The sequence below is a fragment of the Oncorhynchus gorbuscha genome, linkage group LG20 (genome assembly GCF_021184085.1).
Source record: "Oncorhynchus gorbuscha isolate QuinsamMale2020 ecotype Even-year linkage group LG20, OgorEven_v1.0, whole genome shotgun sequence".
In the NCBI taxonomy this organism is placed as follows: domain Eukaryota; kingdom Metazoa; phylum Chordata; class Actinopteri; order Salmoniformes; family Salmonidae; genus Oncorhynchus; species Oncorhynchus gorbuscha.
The window spans coordinates 30377205-30394916 of NC_060192.1; the positions used below are offsets into that span (position 1 = coordinate 30377205).

The 17712-nt window shown below is 47.7% G+C and overlaps 1 protein-coding gene across 6 annotated transcripts in view; it reads left to right on the plus strand.

Annotated features, from left to right (window-relative positions):
* The window catches only part of LOC124006844 (phosphatidylinositol-binding clathrin assembly protein-like), a 29806-nt gene extending 13996 nt beyond the window's left edge, over positions 1 to 15810 (plus strand). For 4 of the 6 annotated variants that reach the window (XM_046317037.1, XM_046317040.1, XM_046317036.1 and 1 more), the window contains 6 exons: positions 70 to 100; positions 2236 to 2374; positions 2871 to 2894; positions 2993 to 3049; positions 3420 to 3539; positions 12722 to 15810. In XM_046317037.1, coding sequence (XP_046172993.1) covers positions 70 to 100; positions 2236 to 2374; positions 2871 to 2894; positions 2993 to 3049; positions 3420 to 3539; positions 12722 to 12754 — 404 coding nt within the window. In that variant the 3' untranslated portion in view covers positions 12755 to 15810. The remainder of the gene's footprint in view (positions 1 to 69; positions 101 to 2235; positions 2375 to 2870; positions 2895 to 2992; positions 3050 to 3419; positions 3540 to 12721) is intronic. The other 2 variants (XM_046317038.1, XM_046317039.1) reach the window with 2 other exon arrangements.
* Positions 15811 to 17712: the final 1902 nt, after the last annotated feature.

A 17712-nucleotide genomic window follows, 5' to 3' on the forward strand; every position in this document is an offset into this window, starting at 1 on the left:
TAATTAAATGGTCATATGGTCTGTAATAACATCTGAACATGTAACACATCTTAATCGCTCATTTTCCAGACTTGCAGTTCGGAGAAATACCAGCCAAAAAGTGAGTGTCAATACTATTTGAAAAGGACCGATGTGCAAACAATCTACAGTATAATATTGGATCCAGTATAATACAGTATAATATTGGATACAGTATAATACACTATAAAATTGGATACAGAATAATACACTATAATATTGGATACAGTATAATATTGGATCCAGTATAATACAGTATAATATTGGATACAGTATAATACAGTATAATATTGGATACAGTATACAGTATCAGTGTAATACATAAAATACAGTATAATACAGAATATTGGATCCAGTATAATATTGGATACAGTATAGTATAATATTGGTATTGGATCCAGTATAATATTGGATACATTATAGTATTGGATACAGTATAATACACTATAAAATTGGATACAGAATAATACACTATAATATTGGATCCAGTATAATATTGGATCCAGTATAATACATTATAGTATTGGATCCAGTATAATATAGTATATATTGGATCCAGTATAGTATTGGATCCAGTGTAATACAGTATAGTATACAGTATAATACAGTATTGGATCCAGTATAATACAGTGTAGTATTGGATCCAGTATAGTATTGGATCCAGTATAATATTGGATACAGTATAGTATTGGATACAGTATAATATTGGATACAGTATAATATTGGATACAGTATAATACAGTATATTATTGGATCCAGTATAATACAGTATAATATTGGATCCAGTATAATATTGGATCCAGTATAATACACTATAATATTGGATACAGTATAATACAGTATAATATTGGATACAGTATAATATTGGATACAGTATAGTATTGGATCCAGTATAATATTGGATACAGTATAATATTGGATACAGTATAATACAGTATATTATTGGATCCAGTATAATACAGTATATTATTGTATTCAGTATAATACAGTATAATATTGGATCCAGTATAATATTGGATCCAGTATAATACACTATAATATTGGATACAGTATAATACAGTATAGTATTGGATCCAGTATAATATTGGATACAGTATAATATTGGATACAGTATAATACAGTATAGTATTGGATCCAGTATAATATTGGATACAGTATATTATTGGATCCAGTATAATACAGTATATTATTGGATCCAGTATAATACAGTATATTATTGTATTCAGTATAATACAGTATAATATTGGATACAACATAATATTGGATCCAGTATAATATGGATACAGTATAACACAGTATAATATTGGATACAGTATAACACAGTATAATATTGGATCCAGTATAATACACTATAATATCGGATCCAGTATGATCCAGTATAGGATCCAGTATGATCCAGTATAGGATCCAGTATAATACAGTATAGGATCCAGTATAGTATTGGATCCAGTATAGTATTGAATCCAGTATAATACAGTATTGGATCCAGTATAATCCAGTATAGTATTGGATCCAGTATAGTATTGGATCCAGTATAATCCAGTATAATACAGTATAGGATCCAGTATAATACACTACAGTATTGGATCCAGTATAATCCAGTATAGGATCCAGTATAATACAGTATAGTATTGGGTCCAGTATACTTCAGTATAGTATTGGATCCAGTATAATACAGTATTGGATCCAGTATAATACAGTATAGTATTGGATCCAGTATAATACAGTATAGTATTGGATCCAGTATAATACAGTATAGTATTGGATCCAGTATAATACAGTATAGTATTGGATCCAGTATAATACAGTATAGGATCCAGTATAATACAGTATAGGATCCAGTATAATACAGTATAGGATACAGTATAATACAGTATAGGATACAGTATAGGATACAGTATAGGATACAGTATAATACAGTATAGGATACAGTATAATACAGTATAGGATACAGTATAGGATACAGTATAATACAGTATAGGATACAGTATAGGATACAGTATAATACAGTATAGGATACAGTATAGGATACAGTATAATACAGTATAGGATACAGATACAGTATAATACAGTATAGGATACAGTATAGGATACAGTATAGTATAGGATCCAGTATAATACAGTATAGGATACAGTATAGGATACAGTATAGTATTGGATCCAGTATACTACAGTATTGGTCCAGTATGATCTGATACATAACCCCCACCCCCTCAGGCCAGAGCTCCAGTGGACCCACCTGGTAGAGAAGAGGCCCACAGGGGGGACTCACTGGCAGGCCAAAACCACCTGCACCACCCCCAACTGGAGCCACCACACACTCATGGCTCCTCAAGCTATGCCCATACCACAGCTGGTGAGTGATAGTATGTAATATATGCCATTTATCAGACGCTTTTATACAAAGCAACATTAATCATACTGTATGTCCATACATTTCCATATGGGTGGCCCCAGCGGGAATCGAACACGGGTTCCTGGCGTTGCAAGAGTATCCTGCTTACTCTCACCAAATATAATGTTAAGGACAAGCCAGCAATGCAAAAGGTGGCTTTGATATTAGATGTACTCTTTCCTTATAAAATCTAACAGCACGCATTGCACACTGGGATTCTGCTGCAAATCTCATCTTTCAAAATGGAAGTGGTTATTGCAGCTCCACTCGGGCGCTGGCAATTCTCATTTTCCCTCTGCATATTTGAATAAGTTTGCACTCTAATTATCTCTCTCCTCTTTTCATTTCATTTTTTCATCCATCTTCTCTTTACATTTTCCACTCAATTATCCACCACCATCCATTCCCATCTACATGTCCTGCTATTTCTCCTCCTCTTCTTACCCTCATGCTGCAGAATGGAATGATCTATACTGGCTATGTAAGTACATGAATATCTGTAGAGGGAGTACCTGTAGTGCATTCCTCAGTCTGTTCTTCTAGTCTTGCATTGTTCCATTTCACCCTTTCTCTCCATAGGCTCCAGCACCAGTCGCTTTTCCCATGACGACACAGCAACTGCCTGTTTATGGAATGGTAAGGATGATCTGCACCATGGTACAGTACCCAGGCCTAACAATAAGGAATGATCTGCACTATAATACAGTACCCAGGCCTAACAATAAGGAATGATCTGCACCATAGTACAGTACCCAGACCTAACAATAAGGAATGATCTGCACCATGGTACAGTACCCAGACCTAACAATGAGGAATGATCTGCATCATGGTACAGTACCCAGACCTAACAATAAGGAATGATCTGCACCATGGTACAGTACCCAGGCCTAACAATAAAGGGGGATCTGCACCATGGTACAGTACCCAGGCCTAACAATAAAGGGGGATCTGCACACAAAGACCACTGATCCTCAGGTGACATTTTGTCCTCCTCCCCCCGTTGTAGATGCCTCCTCATCAGATGGGGCAGATGGGTGGAGTCCCTATGATGGCACCACAGTCTATGATGTACAACCAGCCTGTCCTGCGACACACCAATCCATTTGCCCCCATGCCAGGAGCCCAGGTAATCCACACTGTCCTCTCTTTACTGTCCTCTCTTTACTGTCTCTCTACACTGTCCTCTCTTTACTGTCCTCTTTTTACTGTCCTCTCTACACTGTCCTCTCTTTACTGTCTACTTCTTGCTGTCTTCTCTCCTCACTGTCCTCTCTCCTCTCCTCACTGTCCTCTCTCCTCTCCTCACTGTCCTCTCTCCACTCCTCACTGTCCTCTCTCCTCTCCTCACTGTCCTCTCTCCTCTCCTCACTGTCCTCTCTCCACTCCTCACTGTCCTCTCTCCACTCCTCACTGTCCTCTCTCCTCTCCTCACTGTCCTCTCTCCTCACTGTCCTCTCTCCTCACTGTCCTCTCTCCTCACTGTCCTCTCTCCTCACTGTCCTCTCTCCTCACTGTCCTCTCTCCTCACTGTCCTCTCTCCTCACTGTCCTCTCTCCTCACTGTCCTCTCTCATCTCCTCACTGTCCTCTCTCCTCTCCTCACTGTCCTCTCTCATCTCCTCACTGTCCTCTCTCCACTCCTCACTGTCCTCTCTCTCCTCATCCTCTCACTGTCCTCTCTCCTCACTGTCCTCTCTCCTCACTGTCCTCTCTCCTGTCTCCTCACTGTCCTCTCTCCTCTCCTCACTGTCCTCTCTCCACTCCTCACTGTCCTCTCTCCTCCTCACTGTCCTCTCTCCTCTCTCACTGTCCTCTCTCCACTCCTCACTGTCCTCTCTCCTCCCTCACTGTCCTCTCTCTCCTCCTCACTGTCCTCTCTCCTCCTCACTGTCCTTCTCCACTCCTCACTGTCCTCTCTCCACTCCTCACTGTCCTCTCTCCACTCCTCACTGTCCTCTCTCCACTCCTCACTGTCCTCTCTCCACTCCTCACTGTCCTCTCTCCACTCCTCACTGTCACTGTCCTCTCTCCTCTCCTCACTGTCCTCTCTCCACTCCTCACTGTCCTCTCTCCACTCCTCACTGTCCTCTCTCCCTCCACTCCTCACTGTCCTCTCTCCTCACTGTCCTCTCTCCACTCCTCACTGTCCTTTCTCCACTCCTCACTGTCCTTTCTCCACTCCTCACTGTCCTTTCTCCACTCCTCACTGTCCTCTCTCCACTCCTCACTGTCCTCTCTCCACTCCTCACTGTCCTCTCTCCACTCCTCACTGTCCTCTCTCATCTCCTCACTGTCCTCTCTCATCTCCTCACTGTCCTCTCTCCTCTCCTCACTGTCCTCTCTCCACTCCTCATCACTGTCCTCTCTCCTCTCCTCACTGTCCTCTCTCCTCTCCTCTCTCCTCACTGTCCTCTCTCCATCTCCTCACTGTCCTCTCTCCACTCCTCACTGTCCTCTCTCCACTCTCTCATCACTGTCCTCTCTCCTCTCCTCACTGTCCTCTCTCCTCTCCTCACTGTCCTCTCTCCAGTCCTCTCCTCACTCCTCTCCTCACTGTCCTCTCTCCACTCCTCACTGTCCTCTCTCCTCTCCTCACTGTCCTCTCTCCTCTCCTCACTGTCCTCTCTCCTCTCCTCACTGTCCTCTCTCCTCTCCTCACTGTCCTCTCTCCACTCCTCACTGTCCTCTCTCCACTCCTCACTGTCCTCTCATCACTGTCCTCTCTCCTTTCCTCACTGTCCTCTTTCCTCACTGTCCTCTCTCCTCACTGTCCTCTCTCCTCTCCTCACTGTCCTCTCTCCTCTCCTCACTGTCCTCTCTCCAGTCCTCACTGTCCTCTCTCCTCTCTGTCCAATCCTCACTGTCCTCTCTCCACTCCTCACTGTCCTCTCTCCACTCCTCACTGTCCTCTCTCCTCTCCTCACTGTCCTCTCTCATCTCCTCACTGTCCTCTCTCCACTCCTCACTGTCCTCTCTCCTCTCCTCACTGTCCTCTCTCCACTCCTCACTGTCCTCTCTCCACTCCTCACTGTCCTCTCTCCACTCCTCACTGTCCTCTCTCCACTCATCACTGTCCTCTCTCCTCACTGTCCTCTCCTCTCTCCTCACTGTCCTCTCTCCTCACTGTCCTCTCTCTCACTGTCCTCTCTCCACTCCTCACTGTCCTCTCTCCTCCTCTGTCCAATCACTGTCCTCTCTCATCTCCTCACTGTCCTCTCTCCACTCCTCACTGTCCTCTCTCACTGTCCTCTCTCTCTCCTTTCCTCACTCTCTCACTGTCCTCTCTCCACTCCTCACTGTCCTCTCTCCACTCTCCTCACTGTCCTCACTGTCCTCTCTCCACTCTCTCACTCACTGTCCTCTCTCCACTCACTCACTGTCCTCTCTCCACTCCTCACTGTCCTCTCTCCACTGTCCTCTCACTGTCCTCTCTGTCCACTCACTGTCCTCTCTCCACTCCTCACTGTCCTCTCTCCACTCCTCTCTCTCTCACTCCTCACTGTCCTCTCTCCACTCCTCACTGTCCTCTCTCCACTCTCACTGTCCTCTCTCCACTGTCCTCTCTCCTGTCCTCTCTCACTGTCCTCTCTCTCCACTGTCCTCACTGTCCTCTCTCCACTGTCCTCTCTGTCCAATCCTCACTGTCCTCTCTCCACTCCCTCACTGTCCTCTCTCCACTCCTCACTGTCCTCTCTCCTCTCCTCACTGTCCTCTCTCCTCTCCTCACTGTCCTCTCTCATCTCCTCACTGTCCTCTCTCCATCACTCCTCCTCCACTCCTCACTGTCCTCTCTCCACTCCTCACTGTCCTCTCTCCTCTCCTCACTGTCCTCTCTCCACTCCTCCTCACTGTCCTCTCTCCACTCCTCACTGTCCTCTCTCTCCTCACTGTCCTCTCTCCACTCCTCACTGTCCTCTCTCACTGTCCTCTCTCCCTCTCTCCTCTCACTGTCACTGTCCTCTCTCCTCTCCTCACTGTCCTCTCTCCACTCCTCACTGTCCTCTCTCCCTCTTCAATCCTCACTGTCCTCTCTCCACTCCTCACTGTCCTCTCTCACTGTCCTCTCCCTCCTCACTGTCCTCTCTCCACTGTCCTCTCTCCACCTCCTCCTCACTGTCCTCTCTCCACTCACTGTCCTCTCTCCTCTCCTCACTGTCCTCTCTCACTCCTCACTGTCCTCTCTCCACTCCTCACTGTCCTCTCTCCACTCCTCTCACTGTCCTCTCTCCTCTCCTCACTGTCCTCTCTCCTCTCCTCACTGTCCTCTCTCCCTCTCTCCACTCCTCACTCACTGTCCCTCTGTCCTCTCTCCTCTCCTCACTGTCCTCTCTCCTCTCCTCACTGTCCTCTCTCCTCTCCTCACTGTCCTCTCTCCACTCCTCACTGTCCTCTCTCCACTCCTCACTGTCCTCACTGTCCTCTCTCTCCTCACTGTCCTCTCTCCACTCCTCACTGTCCTCTCTCCTCTCTCACTGTCCTCTTCTCTCACTGTCCTCTCTCCACTCCTCACTGTCCTCCTCTCCTCTCCTCACTGTCCTCTCTCCTCCTCACTGTCCTCTCTCCTCCCTCACTGTCCTCTCTCTCCTCACTGTCCTCTCTCCACTCCTCACTGTCCTCTCATCACTGTCCTCTCTCACTCCTCACTGTCCTCTCTCCTCTCCTCACTGTCCTCTCTCCTCTCCTCACTCTCCTCACTGTCCTCTCTCCTCTCCTCACTGTCCTCTCTCCTCTCCTCACTGTCCTCTCTCCTCTCCTCACTGTCCTCTCTCCACTCCTCACTGTCCTCACTGTCCTCTCTCCACTCCTCACTGTCCTCTCTCCACTCCTCACTGTCCTCTCTCCACTCCTCACTGTCCTCTCTCCACTCCTCACTGTCCTCTCTCCACTCCTCACTGTCCTCTCTCCTCCTCACTGTCCTCTCTCCTCACTGTCCTCTCCTCTCTCACTGTCCTCCTCTCTCACTCTCCTCACTGTCCTCTCTCCCTCACTGTCCTCTCTCCACTCCTCACTGTCCTCTCTCCACTCCTCACTGTCCTCTCTCCACTCCTCACTGTCCTCTCTCCACTCCTCACTGTCCTCTCCTCCTCTCACTGTCCTCTCTCCACTCCTCACTGTCCTCTCTCCTCACTGTCCTCTCTCCTCACTGTCCTCTCTCCTCACTGTCCTCTCTCATCTCCTCACTGTCCTCTCTCCTCACTGTCCTCTCTCCTCTCCTCACTGTCCTCTCTCCACTCCTCACTGTCCTCTCTCCACTCCTCACTGTCCTCTCTCCACTCCTCACTGTCCTCTCTCCACTCCTCACTGTCCTCTCTCCACTCCTCACTGTCCTCTCTCCACTCCTCACTGTCCTCTCTCCTCTGTCCTCACTGTCCTCTCTCTCCACTGTCCTCTCCTCCCTCACTGTCCTCTCTCCTCCTCACTGTCCTCTCTCCACTCCTCACTGTCCTCTCTCCACTCCTCACTGTCCTCTCTCCACTCCTCACTGTCCTCTCTCCACTCCTCACTGTCCTCTCTCCTCCTCACTGTCCTCTCCTCACTGTCCTCTCTCCCACTCACTGTCCTCTCTCCACTCCTCACTGTCCTCTCTCCACTCCTCACTGTCCTCTCTCCTCACTGTCCTCTCTCCTCTCTCCTCACTGTCCTCTCTCCTCTCCTCACTGTCCTCTCTCCACTCCTCACTGTCCTCTCTCCTCTCCTCACTGTCCTCTCTCCTCTCCTGTCCTCTCCCTCCTCTCTCCTCTCTCCACTCCTCACTGTCCTCTCTCCTCTCTCTCTCTCCTTCCCTCACTGTCCTCTCTCCTGTCCTCCTCACTGTCCTCTCTCCACTCCTCACTGTCCTCTCTCCACTCCTCACTGTCCTCTCTCCACTCCTCACTGTCCTCTCTCCACTCCTCACTGTCCTCTCTCCACTCCTCACTGTCCTCTCTCCACTCCCCTCACTGTCCTCTCACTGTCCTCTCCTCCACTCCTCACTGTCCTCTCTCCACTCACACTGTCCTCTCTCCACTCCTCACTGTCCTCTCTCCTCACTGTCCTCTCTCCTCTCCTCACTGTCCTCTCTCATCCTCCTCACTGTCCTCTCTCCTCTCCTCACTGTCCTCTCTCCTCTCTCACTGTCCAACTCCTCACTGTCCTCTCTCTCCTCTCTGTCCAATCCTCACTGTCCTCTCTCCAATCCTCACTGTCCTCTCTCTCCACTCCTCACTGTCCTCTCTCCAGTCCTCACTGTCCTCTCTCCACTCCTCACTGTCCTCTCTCCACTCCTCACTGTCCTCTCTCCACTCCTCACTGTCCTCTCTCCACTCCTCACTGTCCTCTCTCCACTCCTCACTGTCCTCTCTCCACTCCTCACTGTCCTCTCTCCACTCCTCACTGTCCTCTCTCCTCACTGTCCTCTCTCCTCTCCTCACTGTCCTTTCTCATCTCCTCACTGTCCTCTCTCCTCTCCTCACTGTCCTCTCTCCTCTCTGTCCAATCCTCACTGTCCTCTCTGTCCAATCCTCACTGTCCTCTCTCCACTCCTCACTGTCCTCTCTCCACTCCTCACTGTCCTCTCTCCAGTCCTCACTGTCCTCTCTCCACTCCTCACTGTCCTCACTGTCCTCTCTCCACTCCTCACTGTCCTCTCTCCACTCCTCACTGTCCTCTCTCCACTCCTCACTGTCCTCTCTCCACTCCTCACTGTCCTCTCTCCATCCTCACTGTCTCTCTCACTGTCCTGTCCTCTCCTCTCCTCACTGTCCTCTCTCCACTCCTCACTGTCCTCTCTCCACTCCTCACTCCTCACTGTCCTCTCTCCCTCTCTCCTCACTGTCCTCTCTCCTCTCCTCACTGTCCTCTCTCCATCCTCACTGTCCTCTGTCCTCTCTGTCCAATCCTCACTGTCCTCTCTCCACTCCTCATCTCCTCACTGTCCTCTCTTATCTCCTCACTGTCCTCTCTCATCTCCCCACTGTCCTCTCTCCACTCCTCTCCTCACTGTCCTCTCTCCACTCCTCACTGTCCTCTCTCCACTCCTCACTGTCCTCTCTCCATCTCCTCACTGTCCTCTCTCCTCTCCTCACTGTCCTCTCTCCACTCCTCATCACTGTCCTCTCTCCTCACTGTCCTCTCTCCACTCCTCACTGTCCTCTCTCCACTCCTCACTGTCCTCTCTCCACTCCTCACTGTCCTCTCATCACTGTCCTCTCTCCTCTCCTCACTGTCCTCTCTCCCTCACTGTCTCCTCACTGTCCTCTCTCTCTCCTCACTGTCCTCTCTCCACTCTCTCCTCACTGTCCTCTCTCCTCTCCTCACTGTCCTCTCTCCACTCCACACTGTCCTCTCTCCTCTCCTCACTGTCCTCTCTCCACTCCTCACTGTCCTCTCTCCACTCCTCACTGTCCTCTCTCCACTCCTCACTGTCCTCTCTCCACTCCTCACTGTCCTCTCTCCACTCACTGTCCTCTCTCCTCTCCTCACTGTCCTCTCTCCATCTCCTCACTGTCCTCTCTCCTCTCTCACTGTCCTCTCTCCACTCCTCACTGTCCTCTCTCCACTCCTCACTGTCCTCTCTCCACTCCTCACTGTCCTCTCTCCACTCCTCACTGTCCTCTCTCCTCACTGTCCTCTCATCACTGTCCTCTCTCCACTCCTCACTGTCCTCTCTCACTGTCCTCTCTCCTCTCTGTCCTCTCTCCCTCACTGTCCTCTCTCCTCTCCTCACTGTCCTCTCTCCACTCCTCACTGTCCTCTCTCCACTCCTCACTGTCCTCTCTCCACTCCTCACTGTCCTCTCTCCACTCCTCACTGTCCTCTCTCCACACCTCACTGTCCTCTCTCCTCTCCTCACTGTCCTCTCTCATCTCCTCACTGTCCTCTCTCCTCACTGTCCTCTCTCCTCTCCTCACTGTCCTCTCTCATCTCCTCACTGTCCTCTCTCCTCTCCTCACTGTCCTCTCTCCACTCCTCACTGTCCTCTCTCCACTCCTCACTGTCCTCTCTCCACTCCTCACTGTCCTCTCTCCACTCCTCACTGTCCTCTCTCTCCACTCCTCACTGTCCTCTCTCCACTCCTCACTGTCCTCTCTCCACTCCTCACTGTCCTCTCCTCTCTCCTCACTGTCCTCTCCCACTGTCCTCTCTCCACTCCTCACTGTCCTCTCTCCACTCCTCACTGTCCTCTCTCCACTCCTCACTGTCCTCTCTCCACTCCTCACTGTCCTCTCTCCACTCCTCACTGTCCTCTCTCCACTCCTCACTGTCCTCTCTCCACTCCTCACTGTCCTCTCTCCTGTCTCCTCACTGTCCTCTCTCCACTCCTCACTGTCCTCTCTCCACTCCTCACTGTCCTCTCTCCACTCCCTCACTGTCCTCTCTCCACTCCTCACTGTCCTCTCTCCACTCCTCACTGTCCTCTCTCCACTCCTCACTGTCCTCTCTCCACTCCTCACTGTCCTCTCTCCACTCCTCACTGTCCTCTCTCCACTCCTCACTGTCCTCTCTCCCACTCCTCACTGTCCTCTCTCCACTCCTCACTGTCCTCTCTCCACTCCTCACTCCTCTCATCACTGTCCTCTCTCCTCTCCTCACTGTCCTCTCTCCTCTCCTCACTGTCCTCTCTCCTCTCCTCACTGTCCTCTCTCCTCTCCTCACTGTCCTCTCTCCACTCTCCTCACTGTCCTCTCTCCTCTCCTCACTGTCCTCTCTCCTCTCCTCACTGTCCTCTCTCCCCTCCTCTCCTCACTGTCCTCTCTCCTCTCCTCACTGTCCTCTCTCCACTCCTCACTGTCCTCTCTCCACTCCTCACTGTCCTCTCACTGTCCTCTCTCCTCTCCCTCCTGTCCTCTCTCCTCTCCTCACTGTCCTCTCTCCACTCCTCACTGTCCTCTGTCCTCTCTCCACTCCTCACTGTCCTCTCTCCACTCCTCACTGTCCTCTGTCCTCTCTCCACTCCTCACTCCTCTGTCCTCTCTCCACTCCTCACTGTCCTCTGTCCTCTCTCCTCTCCTCACTGTCCTCTCTCCACTCCTCACTGTCCTCTGTCCTCTCTCCACTCCTCACTGTCCTCTCTCCACTCCTCACTGTCCTCTGTCCTCTCTCCACTCCTCACTGTCCTCTCTCCTCTCACTGTCCTCACTCCTCTCCTCTCCTCTCTCCACTCCTCACTGTCCTCTCCTCTCCCACTCCTCACTGTCCTCTCTCCACTCCTCACTGTCCTCTCTCCACTCCTCACTGTCCTCTCTCCACTCCTCACTGTCCTCTCTCCACTCCTCACTGTCCTCTCTCCACTCCTCACTGTCCTCTCTCCACTCCTCACTGTCCTCTCTCCACTCCTCACTGTCCTCTCTCCACTCCTCACTGTCCTCTCTCCACTCCTCACTGTCCTCTCTCCACTCCTCACTGTCCTCTCTCCACTCCTCACTGTCCTCTCATCACTGTCCTCTCTCCTCTCATCACTGTCCTCTCTCCTCTCCTCACTGTCCTCTCTCCTCTCCTCACTGTCCTCTCTCCTCTCCTCACTGTCCTCTCTCCTCTCCTCACTGTCCTCTCTCCACTCATCACTGTCCTCTCTCCACTCCTCACTGTCCTCTCTCCACTCCTCACTGTCCTCTCTCCTCACTGTCCTCTCTCCTCTCCTCACTGTCCTCTCTTATCTCCTCACTGTCGTCTCTCCTCTCCTCACTGTCCTCTCTCCTCTCCTCACTGTCCTCTCTCCTCTCCTCACTGTCCTCTCTCCTCTCCTCACTGTCCTCTCTCCTCTCCTCACTGTCCTCTCTCCTCTCCTCACTGTCCTCTCTCCTCTCCTCACTGTCCTCTCTCCTCTCCTCACTCCTCTCCTCTCCTCACTGTCCTCTCTCATCTCCTCATTGTCCTCTCTCCATCTCCTCACTGTCCTCTCTCATCTCCTCACTGTCCTCTCTCATCTCCTCACTGTCCTCTCTCCACTCCTCACTGTCCTCTCTCCTCTCCTCACTGTCCTCTCTCCTCACTGTCCTCTCTCCTCCTCACTGTCCTCTCTCCTCTCCTCACTGTCCTCTCTCCACTCCTCACTGTCCTCTCCCTAACTACTTCTGTTATGTGAATTATGATTCAAGGCATCAGCTAAGAGGCCTAAGTAGGTTAATCATAATCATACTTCTAATCCTGTCTCTGCTCCTTTTAGAATGTATCACTTACTGTTTAATACTTCATTTGTCAATGCCAATTAGTGTTGGTTTGCCAGTAGGTTCTGGAATAATGTAAGATCTTGTTACTATATTACCTTTTTGTAGTGTTACCGTACTGTTTTGTTTCTTACACTGAATGATCTGTTATTAAACCGTAACAGGCTTATTTTCCTATGCAGATGCACTTCATGTAGGACCGGGAGTATTTGACCATGACAGCAAAGCAGAGAGACAAAACAAACCAATCCAGAACCAAATACAATGCAAGATAGAGGAGCAGAAGATCGGGGTGGAGACAGACTGGAGATGTGTTGGTGTCCGTGCTCTTTCAGTGGCCTCTGTGGAATAGAACCTCTGTCACATTGTGTATCATGACTGATAGTCCCATCTAAGTCTTTTGAAAAGTCACAGCTCACATTCATTCTGTATTTGATTTGATCATTTGAATGGGTAATGTTCTGTCTGTTGAACCCCTGGTATGATGACTGCTGTATTCCAGTTTGGAGCTTGGCCCTTTGTAGTGAATTCCAGACAACTGCCAGCCCCCATCCACCGGTGTCTATCTCTTTCTCTAAGAGTTTGCACGCACTTTAATCAATGTCTACATGCTCATTGTCCTCTTAGCATCTCATACAAACCACTACAGTACCGCTATGTCTTTCCTCTCCAACTTCCTGTCAGAGTTGCTGTTGCCATCGTTGTAACATGGATAAGTGTGTCCTTTTTTTGTGTGTATTTAAATCAATGTACACCACCATCAGTATTCATTCCATTTTGTTGTTAACTGCAGATTCCACAGCCAGTTGTAGTAAGACCTTGGATAAATGGCTTGGAGACACATGTTGTGTGTATGTACTGTGTATCTGTCTGAGGGTTAGGTAGCACTCAGACATCTAAATGTACAAAGGCTATTGTGTATTGTTTTCATAGGTTCCTGTGAAAGCTGTGGTCTGCATGGCATTGACTGGCCACTGCTGGTTCACATGTCTACATACATCCACAAACTGAAAGTATTACTCCTATGAAAGCAATGAAGAAGCCCCACTCATCATTTCATATGTAACGTCATAACACATTCTGCCTCTGCTGTCCGGTCCATTGTTCGCTCTGCTTGAGGTTGTTTTATATGATCCATGTTTCTTGAGCTGCTACAACAGATTCTGCTCTTTGAAACTGGTTGCGTTTTATAGATAGATGTGCTGTTCTTGTAATGGTCCTACCAGTCTTGCCCTGTCTGTGAGTAAACGTTGGGAGAGTGCGTTCTTTGTTTTTCTTCTCCAGCTAACTGTACTGCTCCAGGTTGAGGCCTACTGAGTGGTTGTGTTTCTGAGTGGCAGTTATTGTAGTGTAGCTCCTCACCAACCACTGGGGAATGTTGTTGAGGAGCTCTTTCTGAGACTGCGTCCTGAGACAGTGAAACTGACACTCGCTCTAGTGAATCAGCAACTGTCTGACATACCGTTGCTAACTCCAGCCCCAGAGAGAGCCTAGCTGTCCGGAACTTTAGCAGAAGGCAGGGGACAAGTGAGGAGGAAGTACAGGGATCTGTAAATGTGATCAAGGGTCATGTCTGTCAAACTCCCAAAAGAACTAATGGTGACAGACAGCATATATAGCACAAACCCTGGAGGGGTGAGCGTTCTACTGCACAAAACTAAAACCCTTGCTGGGATGTACAGTCGAAGGGGCTGGGGAAAGCTTTGTTTTCTATTGATTGTGTTTCTCTATGTCCATGCCTTCCCCGTGAGTTAAACAGGGTAGTGATCCTCCACGAGGCCTCCCAGCTCCTGGGTCCTCCGAGGTCAATGAGGTCACTGAAGTCATCCAGGCAATCCGGTAGCGTGTATTCAGCAATGAGTAGTCAAGTGTCGTAACGTGTCTCAATACATGTTCGTCGTCTGTTAGATTGCTATTAGAGCCTCTCATTCTGCTAATCATTGGCCTGTCGGACTACTGCATTCTGATCTGTGACCAGCCCACATTGTGTAGATGTTATTAGAAACGTTGTAGTTCAGTCTCAATGTCCTCTGTGTCAGTTAAATGGTTTCATGCAAGTTTGTGCAGTCCCATAGACCAATTCTGACCGTTCTGCTGTCCTCTGTATATAACCTCACGTGTTTTTGATGTGTTCTCTGTAAGTGATGGCCCATGGAGATGCCATGGGTTGTTATAGCTGTGTCTGTGGTGGGGTTATTGTGTTTGGAGATGTGATGGGCTGTTCGTCTGTAATGTTTGTCTACATCTTGATGAGGGATGGGGGTTGGGTTCAACAGTATCACAACTTGTCTACCAAGAGTGTCTTCATTGTGGCAGTGGACACTGTCCTCTCAGTCCGTACAGGAACATTTTGCACCAAAGTCATCAAGCGCAGCTTTTCTCAAGGTCACATTGCTGATATCCAATTTGAAGGAATTTGATTTCAGAGACACAAGTCTTTATGCATGATTAGTGTTGTCTTTTTATTGACTTGTGTGCCCGGTAAAAAGCATGATCATGTGTGAAATTGCACTTACCGTGTGTTTGCAAAACAATATTTTTACTTACCTCTTTACAGAAGCATCCATTGGAATTCATAAATGTTTGCCCCACCAGATATCCAGACGTCTGTGTTGCATTCGGGAAGCGCTATCAAATCCGTTCTGAGACCACACGTTTGTGAAACAACATGAATGTGAATGACGTGCATCACCTATAGCTAGCTAGACATTAGTCTGCAAAACCCCTCCTTTATTAAAGCGTTGCTATTTGCAATACATTTGTTGAATGCTTGCTCTTTTTTTGAGTACTCTGACAACATTTTTGGACATCTCTAAGGATGTCTTGTCCCCTTGTCATTGGACCACATCATTCTTTGCCAATAAGCTTCCTTTGTTTTTGCAGTGGAAAATCTCACTCTCATATCTTTTGGCCACTGAAAGATGTCAACAACATGCGTTTTCACTTTTTTGCCTGACGTTCTCTGGTTATATATAATATATGCATATTTCACAATGTGAGAACAGTATTAACTACTGTATACCATACTGTCTGTCTGGAAACGGTCATTTTTCCTGTGATGAAAGCATTGTCCAGGATGTCCTGTTTGAGGAGTGAGGGCCCATACCTTTTGATTTTGTACATCAAATGGATTGATAATACATAATACACTGTATTGTCAATGATAAGTTACATTGTTATAAACAATTGGTTCTTATTTTAAATGCAGAGGTTGTTGTTTTTGGAATAAAATAGAATAAAATGTCATATTTTGCTCAGGTTTTATGTAGTTCTTCTTGCCCATTGTAGCCGCTACACCTTTGTAATTCACAACAACCGTGTACAAGGTTGACACTATTCTCTATCCATTTCAAAGATCCATACAGTACCTGTCACAAATGTATAATTAATAACTAATTTCACTACCACTAGTATTACGAAAATCGCTCACTATGACATAGAATCACAATTTACCATCTATTTAGTAACAAATATCTACCTGCTGTGAACAACAAGCCTGGAAACCTGGCAAACATTGCTGTAATACATATAGCCATGTCCTCCAGGACCCTCAACAGAACACATTTTGTTGTTGCCTGGGACAAACCACGTTCAACTCATTTAGGGCTTGTTGATTAGTTGACCAGTTGAATCAGGTGTGCTTGTCCAGGGTTACAATAAAAATTAGGACTGTTGGGGTTGCGTAAGGACTGGAATTTTGAAACAGTGCATTACATAACAATCTGCCATATCAAAGGAAGTTGGTATTCAAAATAGTGTTATCTTGTGATGTGTTCTCCCTCATAGGGAGTGTCTCCCTGTCTATGTCAGTCACAGTCTTCCTGGGGTATGTAATATACCAAAATAAATTAACCTCCATGAGGAACAGGTCGGATAACTATAATGAAATACCACTTTCTCAGGTTCTGATCCCTACTATAGTATGTGTCGCTGAAAGCTCATTGGAGGACACAGGCACCGCTGGGAAGGAAGTCCTGGATGTAGGTGCCCACCAGAGGAGGAGCTATAGGAAGACCGGCTCATTGTAATGGCTGGAATGGCATCAATGGAATGGAGTCAAACGTGGTTTCCATATATATAATGTTTGATAGCCTTCCATTAATACCGTTCCAGCCATTAAATGAGCCCGTCCTCCTTTAACCTGTCTCCTCACCTTCACCTACATTGATTGAAATGAATTTAACAAGTGACATCAATAAGGGATCATAGCTTTCACCTGGATTCACCTGGTCAGTCTACGTCGTGGAAAGAGGTCCACAGACGATGCAATCGCCATCACACTGCACACTGCCCTATCCTATCTGGACAAGAGGAATACCTACGTGAGAATGCTGTTCATTGACTACAGCTCAGCATTCAACACCATAGTGCCCCCCAAACTCATCAGATTGAGACTATCTACTGCATCTTAGCCACTCTGTCACTGCTCATCCATATATTTTATATGTATTTATTCTCATTCCATTCCTTTACTAGATTGTGTGTATTAGGTTTTGTTGTGAAATTTGTTAGATATTAGGTTTTTGTTGTGGAATTGTTAGAAATTACCTGTTAGATACTGCTGCACTGTTGGAACTAGAAACATAACATCTGCTAACCATGTGTAAGTGACCAGTAAAATTTGATTTGAAAGAGCAGGTATTCTCAATGTTTTGTATACCCAGTGTATAATATACAGTACCAGTCAAAAGTTTGGACACCTACTCATTCAAGGTTTTTTCTTTATTGTAGAATAATAGTGAACTATAAAATAACACATATGGAATCATGTAGTAAGCAAAAAAGTGTTAAACATATCAAAATAGATTTTAGATTCTTCAAAGTAGCCACCCTTTGCCTTGACAGCTTTGCACACTCCTTGCATTCTCTCAAACAGCTTTACCTGGAATGCTTTTCCAACAGTCTTCAAGGAGTTCCCACATATGCTGAGCACTTCTTGGATGCTTTTCCTTCACTCTGCAGTCCAACTCATTCCAAACCATCTCAATTGTGTTGAGATCGGGTGATTGTGGAGGCCAGGTCATCCGATGCAGCACTCCATCACTCTCCTTCTTGGTCAAATAGCCCTTACACAGCCTGGAGATGTGTTGGGTCATTTTCCTTTTGAAAAACAAATGAAAGTCCCACTAAGCGCAAACCAAATGGTATGGCATAT